Here is a 21,926-nt window from a genome sequence, read left to right on the forward strand (position 1 = left end):
AGGGAATGCCCAACCAAAATATTTCTTTGGGAAACTATGTAATCTTGAAAATGACTCATGTTGAAAATATGAGTCATCTTAAAAATGACCCCCTCATATCCCCCCTCAAAAAAAGAAAAAAGTCGTAACCAGATGGTGATATGGGGACCATAGACACGAAGCAGAACGAGCCCCACATTTACAGTTTCACAGAGCTTACAGCAGAGCCAATAAAATGAGAGGCTTTACTTCTTTCTTACCTCACTAGCAGCCATCAAACCTGGGTGCCAGAGAGCGCATCTAAGACAGTCTAAGCGCAATGCTGTTCAGTAATGCTGTAATGCCGTTTGAAATCCCAGTTGCTAAAATTAAACTGACACTTGGCAGAAATCATCATAACACTTTCCATCGCAGCCATCATGGCAGGCAGAAAGAGTGTCTGCATGGCACAGGGAGTGCTCAGAACAGAACCATACATCACAGGAGGCACCGATGTCTGAGGCCACACAGAGAAGGGTTGAGTGGGAGCTAGCATTTGAAAATCCCAATCAGGAAAATGCCAGTCTCCATCCCTTTCCCTCATAGGGACCCAGAAGTCACTGCTCGAATTCAAAGAACATTCTTCACTTTGCCTTCATTTCTTTTTTTTTTTCCTGGCTGTTCTGGGTCTTCGTTGTGTGCAGGCTTTCTCTAGTTGCAGTGAGCTGGGTTACTCTGGTTTCTGTGCAAGGGCTTCTCAGTGAGGTGGCTTCTCTTCTTGCAGAGCGCAGGCTCTACAGCGTGGGCTCAGTAGTTGCAGGACACAGGCTCAGTTGTCCCAAGGCATGTGGGATCTTAGTTCCCCGACCAGGGATTGAATCCATGTCCCCTGCATTGGCAGGCGAATTCTTAACCACTGGACCACCAGGGAAGTCCTGCCTTCATTTCTTAATCAGAGGAGGGAGGTGTGGGTCTACTTCATCTGGTAGAGTGGGTTTTCTCCTTCTCCTCTCCACCACTCTCAGGATCAAAGTAACTCCTTCCCAGCTAGGAGATTCCTTAATTGGCAGAAGGATGACTTTTAAGGCCATGGGAAGGCACTGTTTTCCCCAGGGAGCCCAGATGACTGCCTCTGTCCTGGCAGCGTTTCCATTCTAACCTAAAGCACGTGTCTGCCTCCACACTACCCAGTGCATGAGTCAAAGGCAACTAACGGGTTAAACAGATTCCTTGGAAAGAAGACAAGGAAAGACTCCAGAGCCCTGCAGGTGCGGAATTACAGCCTGCCACCACTCACCAGATTCCTGGGCTCTGAGTTAGCAAGGTTTGGCTTTTCTTGTTTTGCCATTTAAAAAAAAAAAAAAGAAGAAATTAAATATTCTGTTCTTCCAGTATAGAACTGAGCATGCAGCAAGCGTCCTCAGTAAATATCTGTTGAACGGTCAACACTATTTTATAAGATTTCAGAGTTTTCTCCCACCCTGCAACTCCCAACCAGGATTTGAAGTTTCTAGTCCATAGATGATCACTTTAGGGCCCGATTATCTGACATAATAGCTAAAGCACTATATCCTCTTATGGGAGCCACACCAAAGCTCTACGTCATAATGAAGTCACCTTATCCAAAATCACAAAGACCAAGAATAATGAAATTATTAAACAGAAAAAAACTGATGACCAGGCAAAATGAAAATGAGAATTTTTATCTCAGTCAACAGAGAGAAAGGCTAAAGTAGGTAAGACATATACAGGAGAAGAGTTTGTTCTTTTTTATTTAGTCACAACACATCAGTACAATAGAGGTCAAACCCAGTTCAGTGGAGGTCATTTTAACTATACCTGCTAAAGGAATAGACCTGTAAAATGATGCTTTTATAGCTCAAATCAAATTAAATAAACCAAATAGAAGGCAGCAAAGACGTTTTAAGTTATCTCAACAACCATATTTCCATGCGCCAAAAAGAAGAACACAACATAAACATCCCCAGTGAAAAGAAAACATGGCAGCTCCGGGAAGAATTAGATTATGAATTTAACAGGTTCCCCTGGACTATTCCATTGACCACTTGCACACCATGACCACTTATCCATGTTAACATCTGTGAACTTGAGATCTGTGAAATTAAAAATTCATTGCATTGCTTGAGACTGATAAATGCAGACATATTCTATGCAACTGCCGTCCGTCCCTTCCCTACCAACTCCAAACCCAGACCTCTCCTAGCCAAGCCAGAACTGTGAATCCTGGCAGACGACAGTGACTGGTCATTCAGACTCAGGGCCCCTAATGGTGTGTACATTCACCTCCCTGCTGTAGGAGGCAGAGAATTAGCTAGTCTTTCTTGGATAAAGCTGATCATCTGATTTGTCAACGCTTCACTCAGAAATATAAAATTCAATACAGCCCACCCCCAAAGACTATCATTTATACAATACCTTACTTGTCAAAATATTAACAAAATAGCATCATGTTAACATTGAGCACAGTGGTTTGGAAAATTAATTCTAAAAAGAGACTGGAACTATACAAGGAGAAGAACAGACCCAAAATACTAAATGTTAAAATCCCCAAAACTTTGGGACAAAAACGGGATCTTTCTTAGGTTAACAAAGTAAATTAGGCACAGTACAAACCTATCACCAATTTGTGGGTTTATACTCACTATTTCAATTTAATGTTTGGAACAAAATTTAACAACTAGTTTTTAAACTGCTAATACATGACATGATTAAAAAAAACATTAAAAAAGAAAAAGTAAACCAACAAACCTTTCGTCTTTCAACAAAGTTTATCTGAAAGTGTACCTTTTTCCTTTTTATTTTACCGATGACTTTAAGGTGATGTTGGCAACAGCCCAGCTCAGCTGGGAATTTAAGCTTTCCCCTCCCTCATTCTACATCATCAGTTCATTAAAAAGCTCCAATCTCCGTCCCCCAAGGTCTATAGGGTTTGCCAAGGTTTGCTGCCTGCGTGGGTGCCGAAGGGCTCAGTGCATTGGGAGACAGTAAGTGAAAGGAGCCGAAAGAGAAGGGGAAGGCCGACAGGGAGGCCACGGAGGAGAGCAGGGGTGGAGAGAGTTTGGAGGCGGAGGTGACCATCGGGAGCACCGGTCCAAGGCCGCCGCTAGGGGGCGCTCGCAAAGCGGACGCCTCCGGATGTGCTGTGGCCAACCTGCCCTGGTGGTGGGATTCCGTGGGTGAGGCCGAGGTGCCAGTGTTCCCGTGGGTGCTCTGGGGCAGCAGCAGGGGGTGCGCGACGTGCGGGTGATGTCCGAAGGCGCTCCCCCAGGGAATATGTCCAAGGCCTGCGTGGGCGCCGCTCGCCGCTTCCCGCTGGGAGGCATAGTTGTTCAGATGTGAGACCAGGCGAACTCGAAGAGGGTCCGAGGCATCCAGTCCTTCAATGATGCTCAGGTAACGGGCGACTTCGGCCAGGCATTCCCGAAACCCCAAACTCCGATAGTCCATAGCAAGGGCGTGCGCGTCAAAATAGCCTGAGGAAACGAACAAAAGAGAAACCTCAGAGCTTCGCTCATTTCCCTCATTTCTTCGATCCCAAAGGCAGCCCTTCCTGGCAAATAGCTACATCCTTTAAGGAGAAAAAAAAAAAAAAAAAAGCATTCACGGGCTCTTCTTAAAGTCCAAATATTTGGGAATCGACCAAAATCTTTGCATTAATCAACATAAGAAGTATGTGTTTGCTAATGCAAGTTCAAAGCCCAATTAGAAACTGCCAAGCAGAAACTGGAATTATACCCTACCGGCAGATGAAACTATGTTCATTCCTTTAATGTTTTCCCTCAACAACAACAAAAAACACTTCAAGGACAGAAAAACCACAGAGTAGTGAAATTCATTAGACACACAGATGTAAGTTATCATCACGGAGCTTTTAGGCACTTGGTCCAGAATAGAGCATTTTCCGGCTGGAGACAGACACACAGACCTCGGTCCCCCACCTTCCTTGGGGTTTTCTCTACTTCATCACAACAGGTTTCTTTCCTCAAGAGTCATGTGCCAGGTTATTCTTTAAGAATCTTGTATATGAAATTAAGACCATATTTAAAAAAAAAAAAAAAAGGCTTTTTCTCCAAAAGGTTAATAAACAAATGTGGTTTGAGCTACCAGACCAGAGCTGTCACAACTTTAGCTGTCACACGTAATAGGTATTTTCCAAAAGAAGGTGCATACGCTTAATTTGCAGAGGGCTGGGGTGATGAATTCACTGGAGAAAACCTATGTGCACGTGAAAGCACACCGACAGGCAACCCCCCACACAACACACCGTTCTCTCTCCACCCCCAAAGCGCACAGTAAAAATAAAGCAGCGACTGCACCAATCCTAGCCGTCTAGCCGTTGGTAGCTGATCACTCTGCCCCCAGACACTCAGACGCCCCACCGGACTAGAGACGTACCTTTCCCTCCTGCAGTGTGTAGCATTTTCAGGTGATCTACCGTCATCTGCAGGATCTCGGCTTTTTCTAGCTTGGCAGACCCCTAGAGAAGGAAACAACAACAAAAACCTGATTTGGCACCTACTGCCTTTGGGGAACAACTTGAAATATATACGCATAGATGTGCTCTGCAAATCATAAAAGCATAGACAACAGCAAAATAAATTATCTTCGCAAAACATGTTGGAATCTGGACGAATTTATTTCCTTCTCACAAACGCGGTTATTTTCCAAGGCACGGGTGAGGTTCAGATTAATGAGCCTAAGGATTCTGAAGGCGTGGATAACTACACCGAGAGAGCTACCTACTTTCTTCATTACCTGCTTCTCAAAAGCACTGGGTACCAGCCTCCTCAGCTCAGACAAACTGTTATTGATCCGGTCTCGTCGGCGCTTCTCAATAATCTGGAGAAAGCAGGCAAAACAACGGGAGATATTTCCATTACGACTGTAAATTCTAAAGTGAAGAAAGGTGGTTCTTCCCGTTAATTAATAAAACAAACACCCCCCCTCCCCAAAAAAAAGGGTGCACTGTAAAGAGACTCACGCCTCTCCGTCTTTTCCTGGCCAAGATCTGTGAAGATGTAGTTGGGGACATGGACCCTAAAGCTGAACTCAAGTTCCTAAATGAAGAGTGGGGGGAAAAAAAAAAACAGGAATCGCCGTTAAGCGAGAGGAGGTGATCTGAGAGGTCGCCCCCACGCCCTACCCGTACTCAGATTTTTTAGGCAACTTGGGCTTGAAAGCACCTCCGGGTCATTCACCCGGGGCGGAGGCCTGCCGGAGATGCACAGAGGTCAGTGCAGGGCGCCGGCGTGCCCCGGGCCCTCGTGCGCTGTCACCGAGGCCAGCCGACGCTAGCCTCTCGCCGCCAACTCACCCATTCTCATCCGCACTCTCCTTTTCCACCTCGATGGTCTCGTCCAGCTCGCTATCCGAGGAGCTGTACTCAGGGTGGGCTCGCTTCATGCTGGCTGAGCGGGGAATCTGGGGGAGGGTCGGCGCGGCGGGCAGGGAGGAGTTAACTGCAGCGGCGCCTCTCCGCGCTCGACTGCTCGCGTTCCGCACACACTGGTCCGGCTCACGCTCTGCCTCCGGTTAAAACTCAACCATCCCTTTCCCACGCTGCGCCCCTTCCCAGGGCCCAGGGGAGGGCGGGGGAGTGGAGGGGGTGGACGAGGGGGCGGGGGGGCGGGGCGGTGGCTCCCGGGCAACAGCCTTCCCTCGGCCAATCCGGCTTCTCGCTCCTCTGATTGGCAGCCTCTCAGGAGAGGGGCGGGGGCGAGGCCGAGGCCGAGGGCGAACCCCAGGCCCGCCCTCCCCGCCCGCCCCTGCCCGGCGGCGGTGTGTCGGCTCCGCAGGGGCTCCACCGGGCCTCCGCTGGGGGGAAGGAGGCGGCGCGGGCGGCGCAGGGCCGGCGGCGGGCAGGCGGGGGAGGCCGGGCCGGGACACCAGCCCGCCGTCGGCCGCGGCCCCGCCCCGCCCCGCGCGCCCCGATTGGCCTGGCCGCACGCCAGGGCCGCGCCTGCAGCGCCGCCGGTGAGCCGCACGCGCCGCGGGCCGTGGGAAAGTGCCGGCGCCGCGGCCGCCAGCCAATCCGGGCGACCGACGGCGGCGACGGCGGCCGCGCTGGCGGCGGCGGCGGCGGCGCTGGGCGTCCGCATGAATGGAGAAGAATGGGCAGGCGGGGGAGCGGGGCCGCGTGAGGGCGCGCCGGCGGGGGCTGGGCGGCCGCGGGCCAGGCCCCCCGTGTGAACCTGTAATCGGAGCCTGGGCGCCGGGCAGCCCCGGAAGCCGCCGCCCTGCGCCGCGGTAAATCTCGGCTGCCGGGCCGCCGGTGTCCGGCGGCGGGAGGCGCACGCCGCAGGCGAAGCCGGGTTCGAAGCACCTGGCCAGGCGGCGCGCCGGACGCCGGGCGGAGGGTGCGGGGCGCCAGGAGAGCGGCCGCCGGGGCGCCGTACACTGTGGCCACTAGCCCGGGGCCCCGGATGCTTACAGGGGAAGATGTGGTTTCGGGAAATGTTCTTTTTCGGGTTTTGGAGCTGTGTACTCACTAGCAGACGGACTAGCTTCCGCAGGGGCTTCCCAGCCTCCGAGATGGAATAAATTCCCCTGTGCCTCTGGGATCCGGGGAAATGGAGCGCTTGTTTGCTGGGCCAGCTGGGGCGGGGGGGCAGGGGTGGACGGATGGCGGCGGCGGGGGTGGGGGTGGGGGGGCAGCTGGGGCTCTTTTTTTTTTTTTTTCCAGGCGTTGGCGGCCAGATCCTGTCAGCGGGCGACAGGGTGGCGGGACTCAGCGTTTGCGTCTGGGGCCGCCCTCGCTGCTGAGATTCACATCTCTGACCACCAGACACACACGCGCCCCCTGCACACCTCCTGCCTCGGGGGTGGAGTGGCGGGTACTGGGTGCTACGTGTAGTTCCCAGGCCTCAAGGAGATAGATGTTTTACAAATACATATTGTATATCTCGGACTGCTTCCTGATTTGTAGGAGGTTGTTCTGAATTTAGGAATCCAGGCATCTCTCTCCCCTGACAAAGGAGCAGAGCAGTACATGTTCCTCTGAAGTCCACTCTTGGGGACTGCAGTCTTTCAGTGATGGAACGCCTGGTAAATATTGTTGAGCATGACAGAAACATTGTCACCTTTGCAAGTTGCTTGTCCGTTTCTATACCCGCGGTGGCTCAGACGGTAAAGCGTCTGCCTACAACGCGGGAGATCTGGGTTCCTTCCCTGGGTTGGGAAGATCTCCTGGAGAAGGAAATGGCAACCCACTCCAGTATTCTTGCCTGGAAAATCCCATGGATGGAGAAACCTGGTAGGCTACAGTCCATGGGGTCGTAAAGAGTCGGACACGACTGAGTGACTTACTTTATTGATCTCAATGCCTACATTTCAGACGCCACACAGTGGCCTGAGCCTGATAGGGATCGGATGTTTCTCAGTCTCTCACCCCCACGAGGTAAGACACTTCCTGACTCTCACTGAGCCTTGTATTCCACTAAACCTCTACCACCTCAAGCCCCTCAGTCCTTCCCAGGTGCCTCTTTCTGCTTTCCTGTCTAGGCTGGGTCTCTCCATCAGCCAACTGGGATTTATTGTTGCTGGCCCATCAGGCACCCTTGCGCCCTGGTATTGCACCGGAGGCCACTTCTCAGTTGTTCTGCCCCACCCCAGCCCCCAACCCCGTGGATAACCCCACTATTTCCTTTCTCAGCTCTTGGCTCAGGTGACACAGCTCTCTAGGGTCTGCTATAATCACAGAAGTTCAGCCTCCGCAGTCTTAAGTCTAGCAAGTCATTGCTACCGGCTGCTTCCCTCCCAGAACCTGGTGGTCCAGGCATAGGAAACCATCCACCCACTCCCCTCTGCCTTCCAGAAGTTTCTCTGACTTTCAGTTTCTTTCCCTGCTCAGTGTGTCCACTACCCTGCTGTGGTTCTGTAAATTTTCCCAGCCTCTGGAATCTACAAGTGAGTCAACCTTTCCTGCCTTGGCCCATTTAGGCCACTTTGTCGAGTTGTGGGCAAGCTGCAGATAGGTGGGGGAGAGGAAAATACAAAAAGGGATTGAGGATTCCTCACCCACATTAGTACCCAAACAAGATATTTCTCCCATACTCAGTATTACTTTTCAGTCAAAAGTGAGGACTGAATTAAAATCATCATTTCCACTGCTTCTGAGCTTTGACTCTGGCACACTGACCCCCTCTACCCTGGAGCGCAGCTGCCCCAGGCCTAGCCGCTAGGGAAAGGGGCTTTTCCAAGGCAGGGAGGTTGGAGGAGGGGTGATGAGAGTGTTGTTCTTTTATACTCTATGGCTCCTGCAGTACAGCCTCTTCCAGGTTGCATGCAGGCCCATTTCCTTGCCTGGTCGATGGAGTCTGGGTTTAGTTAGTTATTTGTGTCCTGCAGGTTGCCTTTCTCTGTGTTTTCTTGGGAAGAGATGCCCTGGAATAGATGGGTACTCGAGATTTGGGAATTCACTCACAGGGCTAAACTTGAGCCAGGCTTCTTCAGAGATGAACTCCTGAGACCTCCAGAGGAAAAGAGCTCAGCCTCAAATCACAACTCCAGCATTTCTATATGAAACAGGCTTAAGTTGAAATGGATACACACACACTACTGTTTATGATGGATAACGGCAAGGACCTGCTGTATAGCACAGGGAACTCTGCTCAGTGTTCTGTGATAACCTGTATGAGTGTGTGTGCTTAGTCACATCCAATTCTTTGCAACCCCATGGACCCCACCAGACTCCTCTGTCCATGGGATTTCCAGGCAAGAATACTGAAGTGGGTTGCTCTTTCTTTCTCCAGGGAATCTTCCCAATCCAGGGACTGAATCTGAGTCCTGCATTGGCAGGCAGGTTCTTTTACCACTGAGCCACTAGAGAACCCCATCTATATGAGAAAGGAATCTAAAAAAGAATCAATATATGTATATATATAACTGGATCACTGTGCTGTATGTTTGAAACTAACAGCATTGTAAATGAACTAAAATACATATATATAACTGAATCACTTTGCCATATGTCTGAAACTAACACAACATTATAAATCAACTATACTCCAATTTAAAAAAAAAAATACCACCACTGTGGGAATCAGTGGCTGAGGCCCACTGGTGAACTCCAGAGACTGCATAGAGAAAAAGGAAAGAAAGAGGCTTAAGGATAGCCAACTGTCCAGAAGGGACACAGCAGTAGCCAGGCGGGGAAACCACCCTGGAAGAAGCCATGAGCCATCAGTTATCCACAGGGGCTTTAGCCACCATAGACGTCCTTACTTTATGTCCTCGGTGAGGCCCTTTCTCTGGCAATTTGCTGATGAGTGCAGGTGACTGAGAGCAAACAGGTGTTGCGAATGATGTGCAGGAGGGCCAGACTCCACCCACAGCCTGAAAAAGACAGGGGCTGCCTCACTTTGGGCTTTCAGACAAGTTGCTCTCTCCATTCTGAGGCAAAATGCCTTTGTTAAAATGACTTTTAGGTGAAGTCAGCCAGTGTTTGAAACATCTAGGTCTTGCTTATTTATGCATTCACTTGACATACTCGTATAAAGTCCCTCCTGTGTGCTGGTCACTGAGCAAAGCTGGGATCATTGGGTTGGGAAGCCACAGTCCCTATCAAGCTACTCATATGGGTATGTGGGAAAGACATATTCAGAACAATATCTTGGCTACATGACTAAGCGGCCAGTTATTTAACCTCTTTAAGCCTCAGTTCTCTGTGTAAAATGGGAATATTAATAATTATTATTTTCCATTGTCACAAAGTCAATTTTGTAAATCATTCTACATAGTGCTGAGCCATTAGTAGGCACTCAAATAGTAGCTGTTATTATTAACTATTAGTATACTTGATTTACCAATGAGTAAATAAACTCAGCACTAGGTTACCCCTCAGTTTTCTTCAGATACTCTGTTATACATCTAATAAGTAAATAAGCATCTAGTGCCTAGACATATTAAATAAAACAGTGGGGACTTCTCTGGTGGTCTAAGGGCTAACACTGCACTCCTAAGGCAGGGGGCCCAGGTTTGATCCTTGCTGAGGGAACTAGATTCCACATGCTGCAGCTAAGACCTGGCACAGTCAAATAAATCATAAGTGTCTCTGAAAATCAGCTATACCCCAATATAAAATAAAAATTAAATTTAAAAAGAGTAGGAAGTAATATCCTTCTAAGATGATGAGAAAGTGATTTTTGCAAAGAGCACTAGATTATTTTGAGTAGAGCGAAAAAAAAGAAGCATCTGCTATTCATTATCAGTGAAAGTTGTGCTTTTTGAGTGTCTTTCTAAGGAGCATCCCTTGAGTGTGCAGTGCTATGGGTATGAGGACAAATAAGTCACGTACTTATGGAGCTCAGAGCTGGCTCCTTTATGAGAACCCACCAAATCAGAAGCCACAAAGCAGAGTCACCCCAAACTGTCAGACCCAAATTCTAAGTGCCAGTTTTCCTCTGGTCCCCACGCTTCCCTCTTTTCTCTGGATGCCTGTCTCAGACGCCACATTGCCTTGTGGCATGTCATGCCACACAAAAATGCACTTCCACTCTCAACTCTCCTAATTGAGGTCAGATGTAAGACCCTCTGTGTTCACCCTGAAGGAATGTTTAATTGGAATCCCATCAGACCGCAGTGTGGCACAGCGGGAGAGGCAGAGGACTCCAAGGGTGGGCTTGAATCCCCCTTCCCTGGCTCTGGGACCTGGGGCCCATGACCACACCTCTCACCACTCTCCTCTGAGCCTCACTTTCCTCATCTGTAAATTAAGAATTCTCCCTCAGTGTTGATTTTTGCCTCTCCAAAAGGTAAAATGAAACAAAGTATTTTGTAAAGATACTATATAAATGGTACCCCTTCTGCATATGAGTTATAATGGTAATAACACGGGCTGTTCCATCCAGTTTGACTGGACCCCTTAAGAGGAAGCTTCTGTAGGTTTTCTTGGCTCCTGTCAATGCATTCTTTCAAGATGGGCCACTCCATCTTTGAAAAAGAAAAAGAAAAGGATATTTAAAATGCCAAAGTGCATTTCACAGAACATTAACCTTTCAAGATTCTCTGTAAATAAAAGAATCTGTTTTCATATACATTTGGGAAACTCTCGGCAATCTCAGGGTGCATGAGAGCATGCACAGTTCTGAGAAGTCCTAAGGAAAGAAGCCGCATTGTCATGTCTGACTCAGCACTTCCCAAGTTCATATTTTTTCACATAGCATCTGCTAATAGTCTACTAAAACAGCATCCCTAAAGATAGACGTTAGGAAATTCTTTACTAGCATAAGGATGGATACACTTAGCTTTTGATTAAAGACCACTGACCCACAGAAAATTAAATTAAGCAGTGAAAAGCAACTTAACAAGAGGTATTATTGAGCTCTGAATATAACTTTTGATTTAAAGTTCTTTGCTGACTAATCTGAGAACCCAATTCCTTGAAAAAAAATTTTTAATAAACAGCAGACACTCACACAGTACTTACCATATGCCAGGTAATGTTAAGAACTTCATATATCATTCATTGAATGCTCACAGTAAACCAAGGAGGAGGAATTACTGTTTTTTCCCTGTTTTAGAAGAAGCCCAGCAGAGACAAGCAGGAGATTTACCCAAAGTCATATCTGAATCCCTGCTATTGGTTTGATTCTATGACACTTTCTTACCCTACAAGAGTGCTGTGCTGTGCTTAGTCACTCAGTTGTGTCCAATTCTTTGTGATCCCACAGACTATAGCCTGCCAGGCTCTTCTGTCCTTGGGGGTTCTACAGGCAAGAAATACCAGAGTGGGTTGCCATGCCTTCCTCCAGGGGATCTTCCCAACCCAGGGATCAAACCTAGGTTTCCCAGATTCTTTACTGTCTGAGCCACCAAGGAAGCCTTCTAAAAGAGTAGTTTCCAGCATATTCTTTTCTCAATTAAAATGATGCAAGTAGTAATTTATAACATTTTCTCAAAATAATTCAAATACTAATTTGCAGTGTATTTTCAAAATTCAGTAATTCAATGAAACTTTTTGTTTTCATGCTTTCCAGGTGAAAATGAAAGTGAAGTCGCTCAATCGTGTCCGACACTTTGCGACCCTGTGGACTGTAGCCCACCAGGCTCCTCTGTCCATGGGATTCTCCAGGCAAGAATACTTGAGTGGGTTGCCATTTCCTTCTCCAGGGGATCTTCCGGACCCAGGGATCGAACCCAGGTCTCCCACATTGCAGGCAGACGCTTTAACCTCTGAGCCACCAGGGCAGACCCCACTTTCAAGGTAGTTCTGGATATAAATGCACACCAGGACCCAGAGACCCCACAGAGACTGAGCCAGAACTGTGTTTGAGTGTCTCCCGTGGAGGCACAGGTCAGTAGTGGACTGCTGCAGGGGCAGGGGCTCTGGGTGCAGTAGACCTGGGTACAGCATAAGCCCTCCTGGAGGAGGTCGCCATTTACCCCACCATAGAGCCACCGGAACTTACACACAACTGGGGAAACATACTCTTGGAGGACAAAAACAAAAGCTTGTGGGCACCAGGACCCAGGAGAAAGCAGTGACCCATGAGAGACAGATCCAGACTTGCCCATGAGTGTACAGGAGTCTCGGGCGGAGGCATGGGTCAGTGGTGGCCTGCTGCAGTTGGGGGCATTGAGTGTAGCAGTACATGCATGGGACCTTTTGAAGGAGGTCACCATTATCTTCATTACCTCCACCATAGTTTGGGCTCAGGTCAAACAACAGGGAGGGAACACAGGCTCGCCCAGGAACAGAAAATTGGATTTAAGTTTTCCTGAGCATGGCCCCGCCAATCAAAACAAGACCCAGTTTCCCCCTCAGTCAATCTCTCCCATCAGGAAGCTTCCATAAGCCTCATCTTCTCCATCAGAGGGCAGACAGAATGAAAACCACAGTCACAGAAAACTAACCAATCTGATCACATGGGCTACAGCTTTGTCTAATACAAGGAAACTTGGATCCATGCCATGTAGGGCCACTCAAGATGGATGGGTCATGGTGGAGAGTTCTGACAAAATGTGGTCCACTGGAAAAGGGAACGGCAAACCACTTCAGTATTCTTGCCATAAACAGTGTAAAAATGCAAAAAGATAGGACACTGAAAGATGAACTCCCCAGGTCGGTAGGTGCCCAATATACTACTGGAGATCAGTGGAGAAATAAATCCAGAAAGAATGAAGATGGAACCAAAGCAAAAACAACACCCAGTTATGGATATGCATGGTGATGGAAGTAAAATCCGAAGCTACAAAGAGCAATATTGCATAGGAACCTGAAATGTTAGGTCCATGAATCAAGACAAATTGCAAGTGGTTAAACAGGAGATGGCAAGAGTAAACATCAACATTTTAGGAATCAGTGAAATAAATGGACTGGAATGGGTGAATTTAACTCAGATGACCATTATATCTACCTCTGTAGGCAAGAATCCCTTAGAAGAAATGGAGTAGCCATCATAGTCAACAAAAGAGTCTGAAATGCAGTACTTGGATGTAGTCTCAAAAATGACAGAATGATCTCTGTTCATTTCCAAGTTAAACCATTCACTTACTTCACAGTAATCCAAATCTATGCCCCAACCAGTAATGCTGAAGAAGCTGAAGTTGAATGGTTCTATGAAGACCTACAAGACCTTCTAGAACTAACACCCTAAAAAGATGTCCTTTACATTATAGGAGACTGGAATGCAAAAGTAGGAAGTTAAGAGACACCTGGAGTAAGAGGCAAATTTGGCCTGGGAGTACAAACCAAAGCAGGTCAAAGACCAACAGAGTTTTGCCAAGAGAACACACTGGTCATGGCAAACACCCTCTTCCAACAACACAAGAGAAGATTCAACACATGGACATCACCAGATGGTCAATACCAAAATCAGTTTGATTATATTCTTCGCACCCAAAGATGACTATACAGTCAGGGGAAAAAAAAAAGACTGGGAGATGATTGTGGCTCAGATCATGAACTCCTTATTGCCAAATTCAGACTTAAATTGAAGAAAGTAGGGAAAACCACTAGACCATTCAGGTATGACTTAAATCAAATCCCTTACAACTATACAGTGGAAGTGACAAATAGATTCAAGGGATTAGATCTGATAGCCAGAGTGCCTGAGGAACTATAGATGGAGGTTCACGACATTGTATAGGAGGCAATGATCAAGACCATCCCCAAGAAAAAGAAATACATACAAAAAGGCAAAATGATTGTCTGAGGAGGCCTTACAAATAGCTGTGAAAAGAAAAGACAGAAAAGGCAAAGGAGAAAAGGAAAGATATACCCATCTGAATGTAGAGTTCCAGAGAATAGCAAGGAGAGATAAGAAAGCCTTCCTCAGTGATCAATGCAAAGAAATAGAGGAAAACAACAGAATGGGAAAGGCTAAAGATCTCTTCAAAATAATTAAAGATACCTAGGGAACATTTCATGCGAAGATGGGCACAATAAAGGACCGAAATGGTATGGACCTAACAGAAGCAGAAGATATTAAGAAGAGGTGGCAAGAATACACAGAAGAACTGTACAAAAAAGGTCTTCACGACCCAGATAATCACGATGGTGTGATCACTCACCTAGAGTTAGACATCCTGGAATGTGAAGTCAAGTGGGCCTTAGGAAGCATCACAATGAAAAAAAGTTAGTGAAGATGATGGAATTCCAGTTGAGCTATTTCAACTCCTGAAAGATGATGCTGTGAAAGTGCTGCACTCAATATGCCAGCAAATTTGGAAAACTCAGTAGTGACCACAGGCCTGGAAAAGGACAGTTTTCATTCCAATCCCAAAGAAAGGCAATGCCAAAGAATGCTCAAACTACCAAACAATTGCACTCATCTCACATGCTAGCAAAGTAATACTCGAAATTCTCCAAGGCAGGCTTCAACAGTACATGAACCATGAAGTTCCAGATGTTCAAACTGGATTTAGAAAAGGCAGAGGAATCAGAGATCAAATTGCCAATATCCGTTGGGTCATTGAAAAAGCAAGAGAGTTCCAGAAGAACATCTACTTCTGCTTTATTGACTATGCCAAAGCCTTTGACTGTATGGATCACAACAGACTAGAAAATTCTTAGAGAGATGGGAATACCAGACCACCTGACCTGCCTCCTGAGAAATCTGTATGCAGGTCAAGAAGCAACAGTTGGAACTGAACATGGAACAACAGACTGGTTCCAAATTGGGAAAGAAGTACGTCAAGGCTGTATATTGTCACCCTGCTTATGTAACTTCTATGCAGAGTACATCATGAGAAATGCTGGGCTGGAAGAAGCACAAGCTGGAATCAAGATTGCTGGGAGAAATATCAATAACCTCATATATGCAGATGACACCCTTATGGCAGAAAGTGAAGAAGAACCAAAGAGCCTCTTGATGAAAGTGAAAGAGGAAAGTGAAAAAGGTGACTTAAAACTCAGCATTCAGAAAACAAAGATCATGGCATCTGGTCCCATCACTTCATGGCAATAGATGGGGAAACAATGGAAACAGTAAGAGACTTTATTTTGGGGGCCTCCAAAATCACTGTAGATGGTGATGGCACCCATGAAAGTAAAAGACACTTGATCCTTGGAAGAAAAGCTATGACCAACCTAGATACCAAATTAAAAAGCAGAGACATTACTTTGCCAACAAAGGTCCATCTAGCCAAAGCTATGGTTTTTCCATTAGTCATGTGTGGATGTGAGAGTTGGACTATAGAGAAATCTGAGCACTGAAGAATTGATGCTTTTGAACTGTGCTGTTGGAGAAGACTCTTGTGTGTCCCTTGGACTGCAAGGACATCCAACCAGTCCATCCTAAAGGAAATCAGTCCTGAATATTCATTGGAAGGACTGATAAAGCTGAAACTCCAATACTTTGGCCACCTGATGCAAAGAACTGACTCTTTGGAAAAGACCCTGATGCTGGGAAAGATTGAAGGCAGGAAGAGAAGGGGACAACAGAGGATGTGGTCGGATGGCATTACTGACTCTATGGACATGAGTTTGAGTGAGCTCCGGGTTGGTGATGGACAGGGAAGCATGGCGTGCTTCAGTTCATGGGGTCGCACACAACTGAGAGACTGAACTGAACTGAACTGAACAGGAAGTCCCTTATGTATGAACCTTCTAGTTTCAAACTGAAAGATGCAAATGTGTGTTCACTTATCCAAACATGTAAGTTAGTCCATGTGTCTGGCATACACTGTCACATGCATGCATCCTCTACAAATGCTTGTGCTTTTGTGTACTTTATTGTACACTACTATATAGAGTACAGTAGTACAGTATCTTTATTTCAAGTCCAGGTTGTGCAGAAACAAGCATAGTAGCAGCAGTGATGTAGCTAGTGCTCCTGCTACTGCTGCTGCTAAGTCACTTCAGTCGTGTCCGACTCTGTGCGACCCCAGAGACGGCAGCCCACCAGGCTCCCCCGTCCCTGGGATTCTCCAGCCAAGAACACTGGAGTGGGTTGCCATTTCCTTCTCCAATGCAGGAAAGTGAAAAGTGAAAGTGAAGTCGTTCAGTCGTGTCCAACTCTTAACAACCCCATGGACTGCAGCCTACCAGGCTCCTCCATCCATGGGATTTTCCAGGCAAGAGTACTGGAGTAGGCCACCATTGCCTTCTCCAGCTAGTGCTCCTAAGAACCATCAAATGATACAGATGGAAACAAAAGTGAAAATAATTGAGAGTGTGGAGAGAGGTGGAAAGATGATAGATGTTGCTTCTTCTGATAACATGAATCTTTCAACCATCAGCATGATTCTAAGGAACAAGATCATGGAACATGTGAAGTCAGCAATGCCAATGATGTCAACAATAATAATGAAAAAGCATAAAAAAGTGATGGAGGAGATGGAGAAACTTCTCAGTATGTGGATGCAGGATCAATATTAGCATTGAGTTCTTCTCAGCTTAATGCTGATTCAAGTGAAAGCAAAAAGCCTTTATGAAGACATGGAGAAGAAACAAGGCAAAGAATCAGAGGATACATCTTTTAAAGCCATGGCTGGTTCAAGGCTACCAATGAAATTACCTTCATGATATAAAAGTAAATGGCAAGGGAGCAAGCCTAGACACAGTAGCTGCAATTTCCTGAAATGATTCAAGGAAATATTGATGGCATGTATTTACCCCAGAGGTTTTTCATGTGGAGGACACAGGACTGTACTGGAAGAGGATGCCAGACTGAAGGAGGAGGAAAAGTTGATGCCAGACTAAATCAGCAAAGGATAGGCTAATTCTATTATTTGGTGGCAATGCTTCCAGCGATATGAAGCTGAAATCTCTCTCATCATTCAGAGAACCCAAAAGCCCCTAAAAATGTAGCCCAGGGCTCTCTTCCCGTTCTGTGAAAGAGTAACCCCAAAGCATGGGTTACATAGGCCATTTCCACCACTTTCTTCTGGCCGCTGCTGCTGCTACCTTGCTTCAGTCGTGTCCGACTCTGTGCGACCCCATAGACGGCAGCCCACCAGGCTCCTCTGTCCCTGGGATTCTCTAGGCAAGAATACTGGAGTGGGCTGCCATTTCCTTCTCCAATGCATGCATGCATTCTAAGTAGCTTCAGTCGTGTCCAACTCTGAGCTACCCTATGGACAGCAGCCCACCAGGCTCCTCTGTCTACAGGATTCTCCAGGCAAGAATACTGGGGTGGGTTGCCATTTCCTTCTCCAACTTTATCCTGGAGGTAGGGACATATTGCTTGGGGAAGGATGTCCCACTCAGCGTTCTTTTGCTGGTTGACAATGCTTTGGGCCATTCATGGACAACTTTCATCCCAACGTCAAAGTAATGTATCTGCCAACAAATACTACCTCGCATATCCAACCTATAGACCAGTGAGTGACTTTCAAGAAATACTGTTTATGTCACACTTTTTGTCAGGCAATAAAGGGGAGTGATGAGTCAGGAACAACCTTGAAACAATTTTGAAAGGACTATAACATCTGTGGTGATTTTAGTCGCTAAGTTGTGTCTGACGTTGCAACCCCATGGGACTTTAGCCTGCCAGGCTGCTCTGTTCATGGGATTCTCCAGGCAAAAATACTGGAGTGAGTTGAGTTGCCTTTTCTTTCTCCAAGGAATCTTCCCAACCCAGGATCTTCCCAACCCAGGGTCTCCTGCATTACAGGCAGATTCTTTACCAACCAAGCTACGGAAGCCCCATAACATCTACAAGCCTGTAAAAAAACAAATTGACTTTGCTTGGTTGGTGTGAGATTACACTCATCATTGTAATGGGGTTTGGAAGAAAGTTTGCTCATTGCTCGTTTATGATTTTTGTGGATTTGAGAAGGTGGGTGAGGAATCCAAAGAGATGTTCAGCTACTTAGTGACCCTCAGCAAGAAGCTGAAGTTAGATCTATAAGAGGACAACTCCACTGAACTCCTTCCTTTGTGACACAAGGCGCTTGGTAAGGAAGACCTGATGGAACTGCAGGCCCAGAGAAAGGACAGAGACAAGAGGAAGAAGTAACTGAAGAATTGAGGAGATTCGCAAGGCAGGATACGCAAGGGGATCTTCTTTGCGGAGGCACTGTTAGTTTTTGAGGCACAGGACCTGAACGTAGAATGGTACACAAAGATTGCCGCAGCCATTCAGAATGGAATTCAGTGCTGTTGCGCCATCTATGATGAGGAAAAACAGAGCTACTCCCAGGACATCACTGGATCATATTTGCAAAAGGGTAGACAGAACTGAATCCAGCAAGGAACAGAACCTGTGCCGTCAACATCAGATGTGAGTGAAATCACAGTTTCCCTCTGATTCCTATTGCTGGCGATCCTTCAGCTCTACCGTCTCCCACCTCCTCTCTCTCCTCTAGTGAGTAACTCTTCTTGCTGTTCACTCCATGCCAGTCCCTGTATGCTAGCTGTTGTACTGTACTACTGTACTTTTCAAGGTACTGTACTGTAAGATTAAAAATGTTTTTGTTTGTTTCTTCTGTATTATTTGTGTGAAAATGATTATAAACCTATTACAGAATAGTACTATAGAGCTGATTGTATTAGTTGGGTACCTAGGCTAAATTTGCTGGACTTACAAGCAAGTTGAACCTATGAAGGCACTCTCAGAAAGGAGCTCATATAGGGGACTTACTATAAATCTTACAGTGTCACAAAAGCAGGTTTGTGAATCATTGCTCCTCAGAACCTGTATCGAGTTTTATTCCATGAAAGTGGAGGCCTATTTTCTTCAACACTCATGCAATACTTCAATAGCCGTGTCCTCCAATGGCATTAAATCCTATGTCTAAATGTTTCATAATTTAGGACTTTTGTGTTGGTAGATATTATTATAAGTGAGTCTAAAATGATTTAAAATTATTAAAATTCAAAGCATAGTGGGAGGGTCCAGGTGGGCCCCAAACTGGGATTTTGAATGTTTTTGAAACTAGTGGGACTGCTAACCCCTTAAATGTGCTGTCTGCCTGAATTGATGTACACCGGAATTTTGAGTTCCACGGAAAAGAATGTTGTTGTTTTGTTACCTTGTGAATCAGGGGCCCAGGCCAGAGATGAGGAAGAAAAGTAAAGGGGGGAGATTTTGAGCCTCAGTAGAGAGGTTAGGACCAGAGGCTGAAGTAGCTGTTGGTATTACTGTGATAGATTATTCTGGTGAAAAAAGAAAACACACACACAAAATGCAGGCTTCCCTCATGGCTTAGTGTTGAAGAGTACTCCTGCCAATGCAGGAGACATGGGTTTGATCCCTGGTCCTGAAGGATCCCACATGCAGAGGGGCAACGAATTCCTGGGCTCTAGAGCCTGCAAGCTGCAACTGCTGAGACCACGTGTTAAAATTACTGAAGCCCGTGTGCTCTAGAGTCTGAGCTCTGCCACAAGAGAGTAGTCCCCACTCTCTGAAACTAGAGAACTTCCACAAGCAACAATGAGGACCCAGCACAGCCAAAAACAAATAAATAAAATTATTTTTTAAATAAAACCAATGATGCTGATCAGCACCCAGGTAACAAAATGCTGTAAGGTCAGGAGAGGGTCATTCTGCAACCCCAACCCTCATCCCATCCCAATGCATACTTACCACCAAATGGTTCTCTGAGGTTGAGGGTAATGCCCCAGTGGAAACCTGGAGGCTTGGTAAACCAGCAGTCTTAAGAAGGGCCTGGCAGCCATGCATCCATCCTGAACATCAGTGAGACACTGTACAGGTGGGGCTGAGAGCTTAGAAAGGGAACAAAATCCCAACAGGCAGGAAGGGTTAAGAGTCATTGAAATTTGGGCATTAATGTGACCTTGTTGTTTAGTTATTAAGTTGCGTCTGACTTTTTGTGACCCCACAGAATGCAACATGCAATGTGACCTTGTCTGTACTCAAAGGTTAGTGAGATCAGGCAAATTTCCAGTTACAAAAAGAAAAAAGAAGTGAAAAATGTTTGGATCTCATTCCTGCTATGGACTGAATTGTGTCCCCTAAAATCCAAACGTTGAAGCCCTACCACCACCATGTAATGGTATTTGGAGATGGGGCCTTTAGGAAGCAGTTAGATGAGGTCACGAGGGTGGGACCCTCATGATGGGATTAGTGCCCTTCTAAGAAGAGTCATCAGAGCACTACTCTCTCCCTCTCCACCATGTGAGGACACATTGACAAGGCAGCCTTCTGCAAGCCAGAGAGTCCTCACCAGAACCTGAATATGCTGGCACTCTAATCACAAATTTCCAGCCTCCAGAACTGAAAGTTTTCATTTCTGTTGTTTAAGCCACTGAGTCCATGGCATTTCCTATTTCAAGACCTACAGAATGTTAGTGTATTTTTTAAGGAAGCATTTCTTTTGTAGATGGGTTCTATTTCATGGCTCTAAAAATATTTTTTAGTTGTCAGTAATTGAAAGAGCCAAGAGATACCAAGGGAACATTTCATGCAAAGATGGGCACAATAAAGGACAGAAATGGTCTGGACCTAACAGAAGCAGAAGATACTAAGAAGAGGTAGCAAGAATACACGGAAGAACTATATAAAATCACGATAGTGTGATCAGTAACCTAGAACCAGACATCCTGGAATGTGAAGTCAAGTGGACCTCAGGAAACATCACTACAAACAAAGCTAGTAGAGGTGATGGAATTCCAGTTGAGCTATTTCAACTCCTAAAAGATGATGCTGTGAAAGTGCTGCACTCAATATGCCAGCAAATTTGGAAAACTCAGCAGTGGCCACAGGACTAAATGACAGTTGTCATTCCAATCCCAAAGAAAGGCAATGCCAAAGAATGCTCAAACTACCACACAATTGCACTCATCTCACATGCTAGCAAAGTAGTACTCGAAATTCTCCAAGCCAGGCTTCAACAGTACATGAACTGTGAATTTCCAAATGTTCAAGCTGGATTTTAAAAAGGCAGAGGAATCAGAGATCAAATTGCCAACATCCATTGGATCATCAAAAAAGCAAGAGAGTTCCAGAAGAACATCTACTTCTGCTTTATTGACTATGCCAAAGCCTTTGACTGTGTGGATCACAACAAACTGTGGATAATTCTTAAAGAGATGGGAATATCAGACCACCTCACCTGCCTCCTGAGAAATCTGTATGCAGGTCAAGAAGCAACAGTTAGAAATGAACATGGAACAACAGACTGGTTCCAACTTGGGAAAGGAGTATGTCAAGACTATATATTGTTACCCTACTTATTTAACTTCTATACAGAGTACATCATGAGAAATGCTGGACTGGATGAAGCACAAGCTGGAATCAAGATTTCCAGGAGAAATATCAGTAACCTCAGATATGCAGATGATACCACCCTTATAGCAGAAAGCAAAGAAGAACTAAAGAGCCTCTTGATGAAAGTGAAAGAGGAGAGTGGGAAAAGTTGGCTTAAAATTCAACATTCAGAAAACTAAGATCATGGCATCTGGCCCCATCAGTAAGTTCAGTTCAGTCACTCAGTCATGTCTGAGTCTTCGCAACCCCATGAATTGCAGCATGCCAGGCCTCCCTGTCCATCACCAACTCCTGGAGTTTACCCAAACTCATGTCCATCGAGTCAGTGATGCC

The 21,926-nt window shown here is 46.2% G+C and overlaps 1 protein-coding gene across 2 annotated transcripts; it reads right to left on the reverse strand.

The window, feature by feature from the left end:
• Positions 1 to 1,712: 1,712 nt before the first annotated feature.
• HEY1 (hes related family bHLH transcription factor with YRPW motif 1) lies at positions 1,713 to 5,520 on the reverse strand. Of its 2 annotated transcripts, none has more exons than XM_004011756.6 (5): positions 5,294 to 5,520; positions 4,961 to 5,036; positions 4,735 to 4,818; positions 4,375 to 4,456; positions 1,713 to 3,452 (listed from the first exon to the last, which is right to left on the reverse strand). In XM_004011756.6, exons 1-5 carry the CDS (start codon positions 5,380 to 5,382, stop codon positions 2,869 to 2,871), a joined length of 915 nt encoding a protein of 304 aa, XP_004011805.2. In that variant the 5' UTR covers positions 5,383 to 5,520; the 3' UTR covers positions 1,713 to 2,868. The 2 variants fall into 2 exon arrangements, with proteins under 2 accessions (XP_004011805.2, XP_042110289.1); XM_042254355.2 differs by having other exon boundaries at positions 4,723 to 4,818.
• Between the last annotated feature and the right edge of the window lie 16,406 nt (positions 5,521 to 21,926).

Source organism: Ovis aries, chromosome 9 (assembly GCF_016772045.2).
Source record: "Ovis aries strain OAR_USU_Benz2616 breed Rambouillet chromosome 9, ARS-UI_Ramb_v3.0, whole genome shotgun sequence".
Taxonomy (NCBI): Eukaryota; Metazoa; Chordata; class Mammalia; order Artiodactyla; family Bovidae; genus Ovis; species Ovis aries.

Bases quoted from the DNA above. Each gene is read 5' to 3' on its own strand.
- HEY1 (XM_042254355.2), bottom strand. From the start codon at position 5,382: ATGAAGCGAGCCCACCCTGAGTACAGCTCCTCGGATAGCGAGCTGGAC. The intron at 5,037-5,293 runs GTGAGTTGGCGG...CTCTTCATTTAG, and splicing joins GAGAGTGCGGATGAGAATGG to GAACTTGAGTTCAGCTTTAG. The intron at 3,453-4,374 runs GTACGTCTCTAG...TCGTTTCCTCAG, and splicing joins ACACACTGCAGGAGGGAAAG to GCTATTTTGACGCGCACGCC.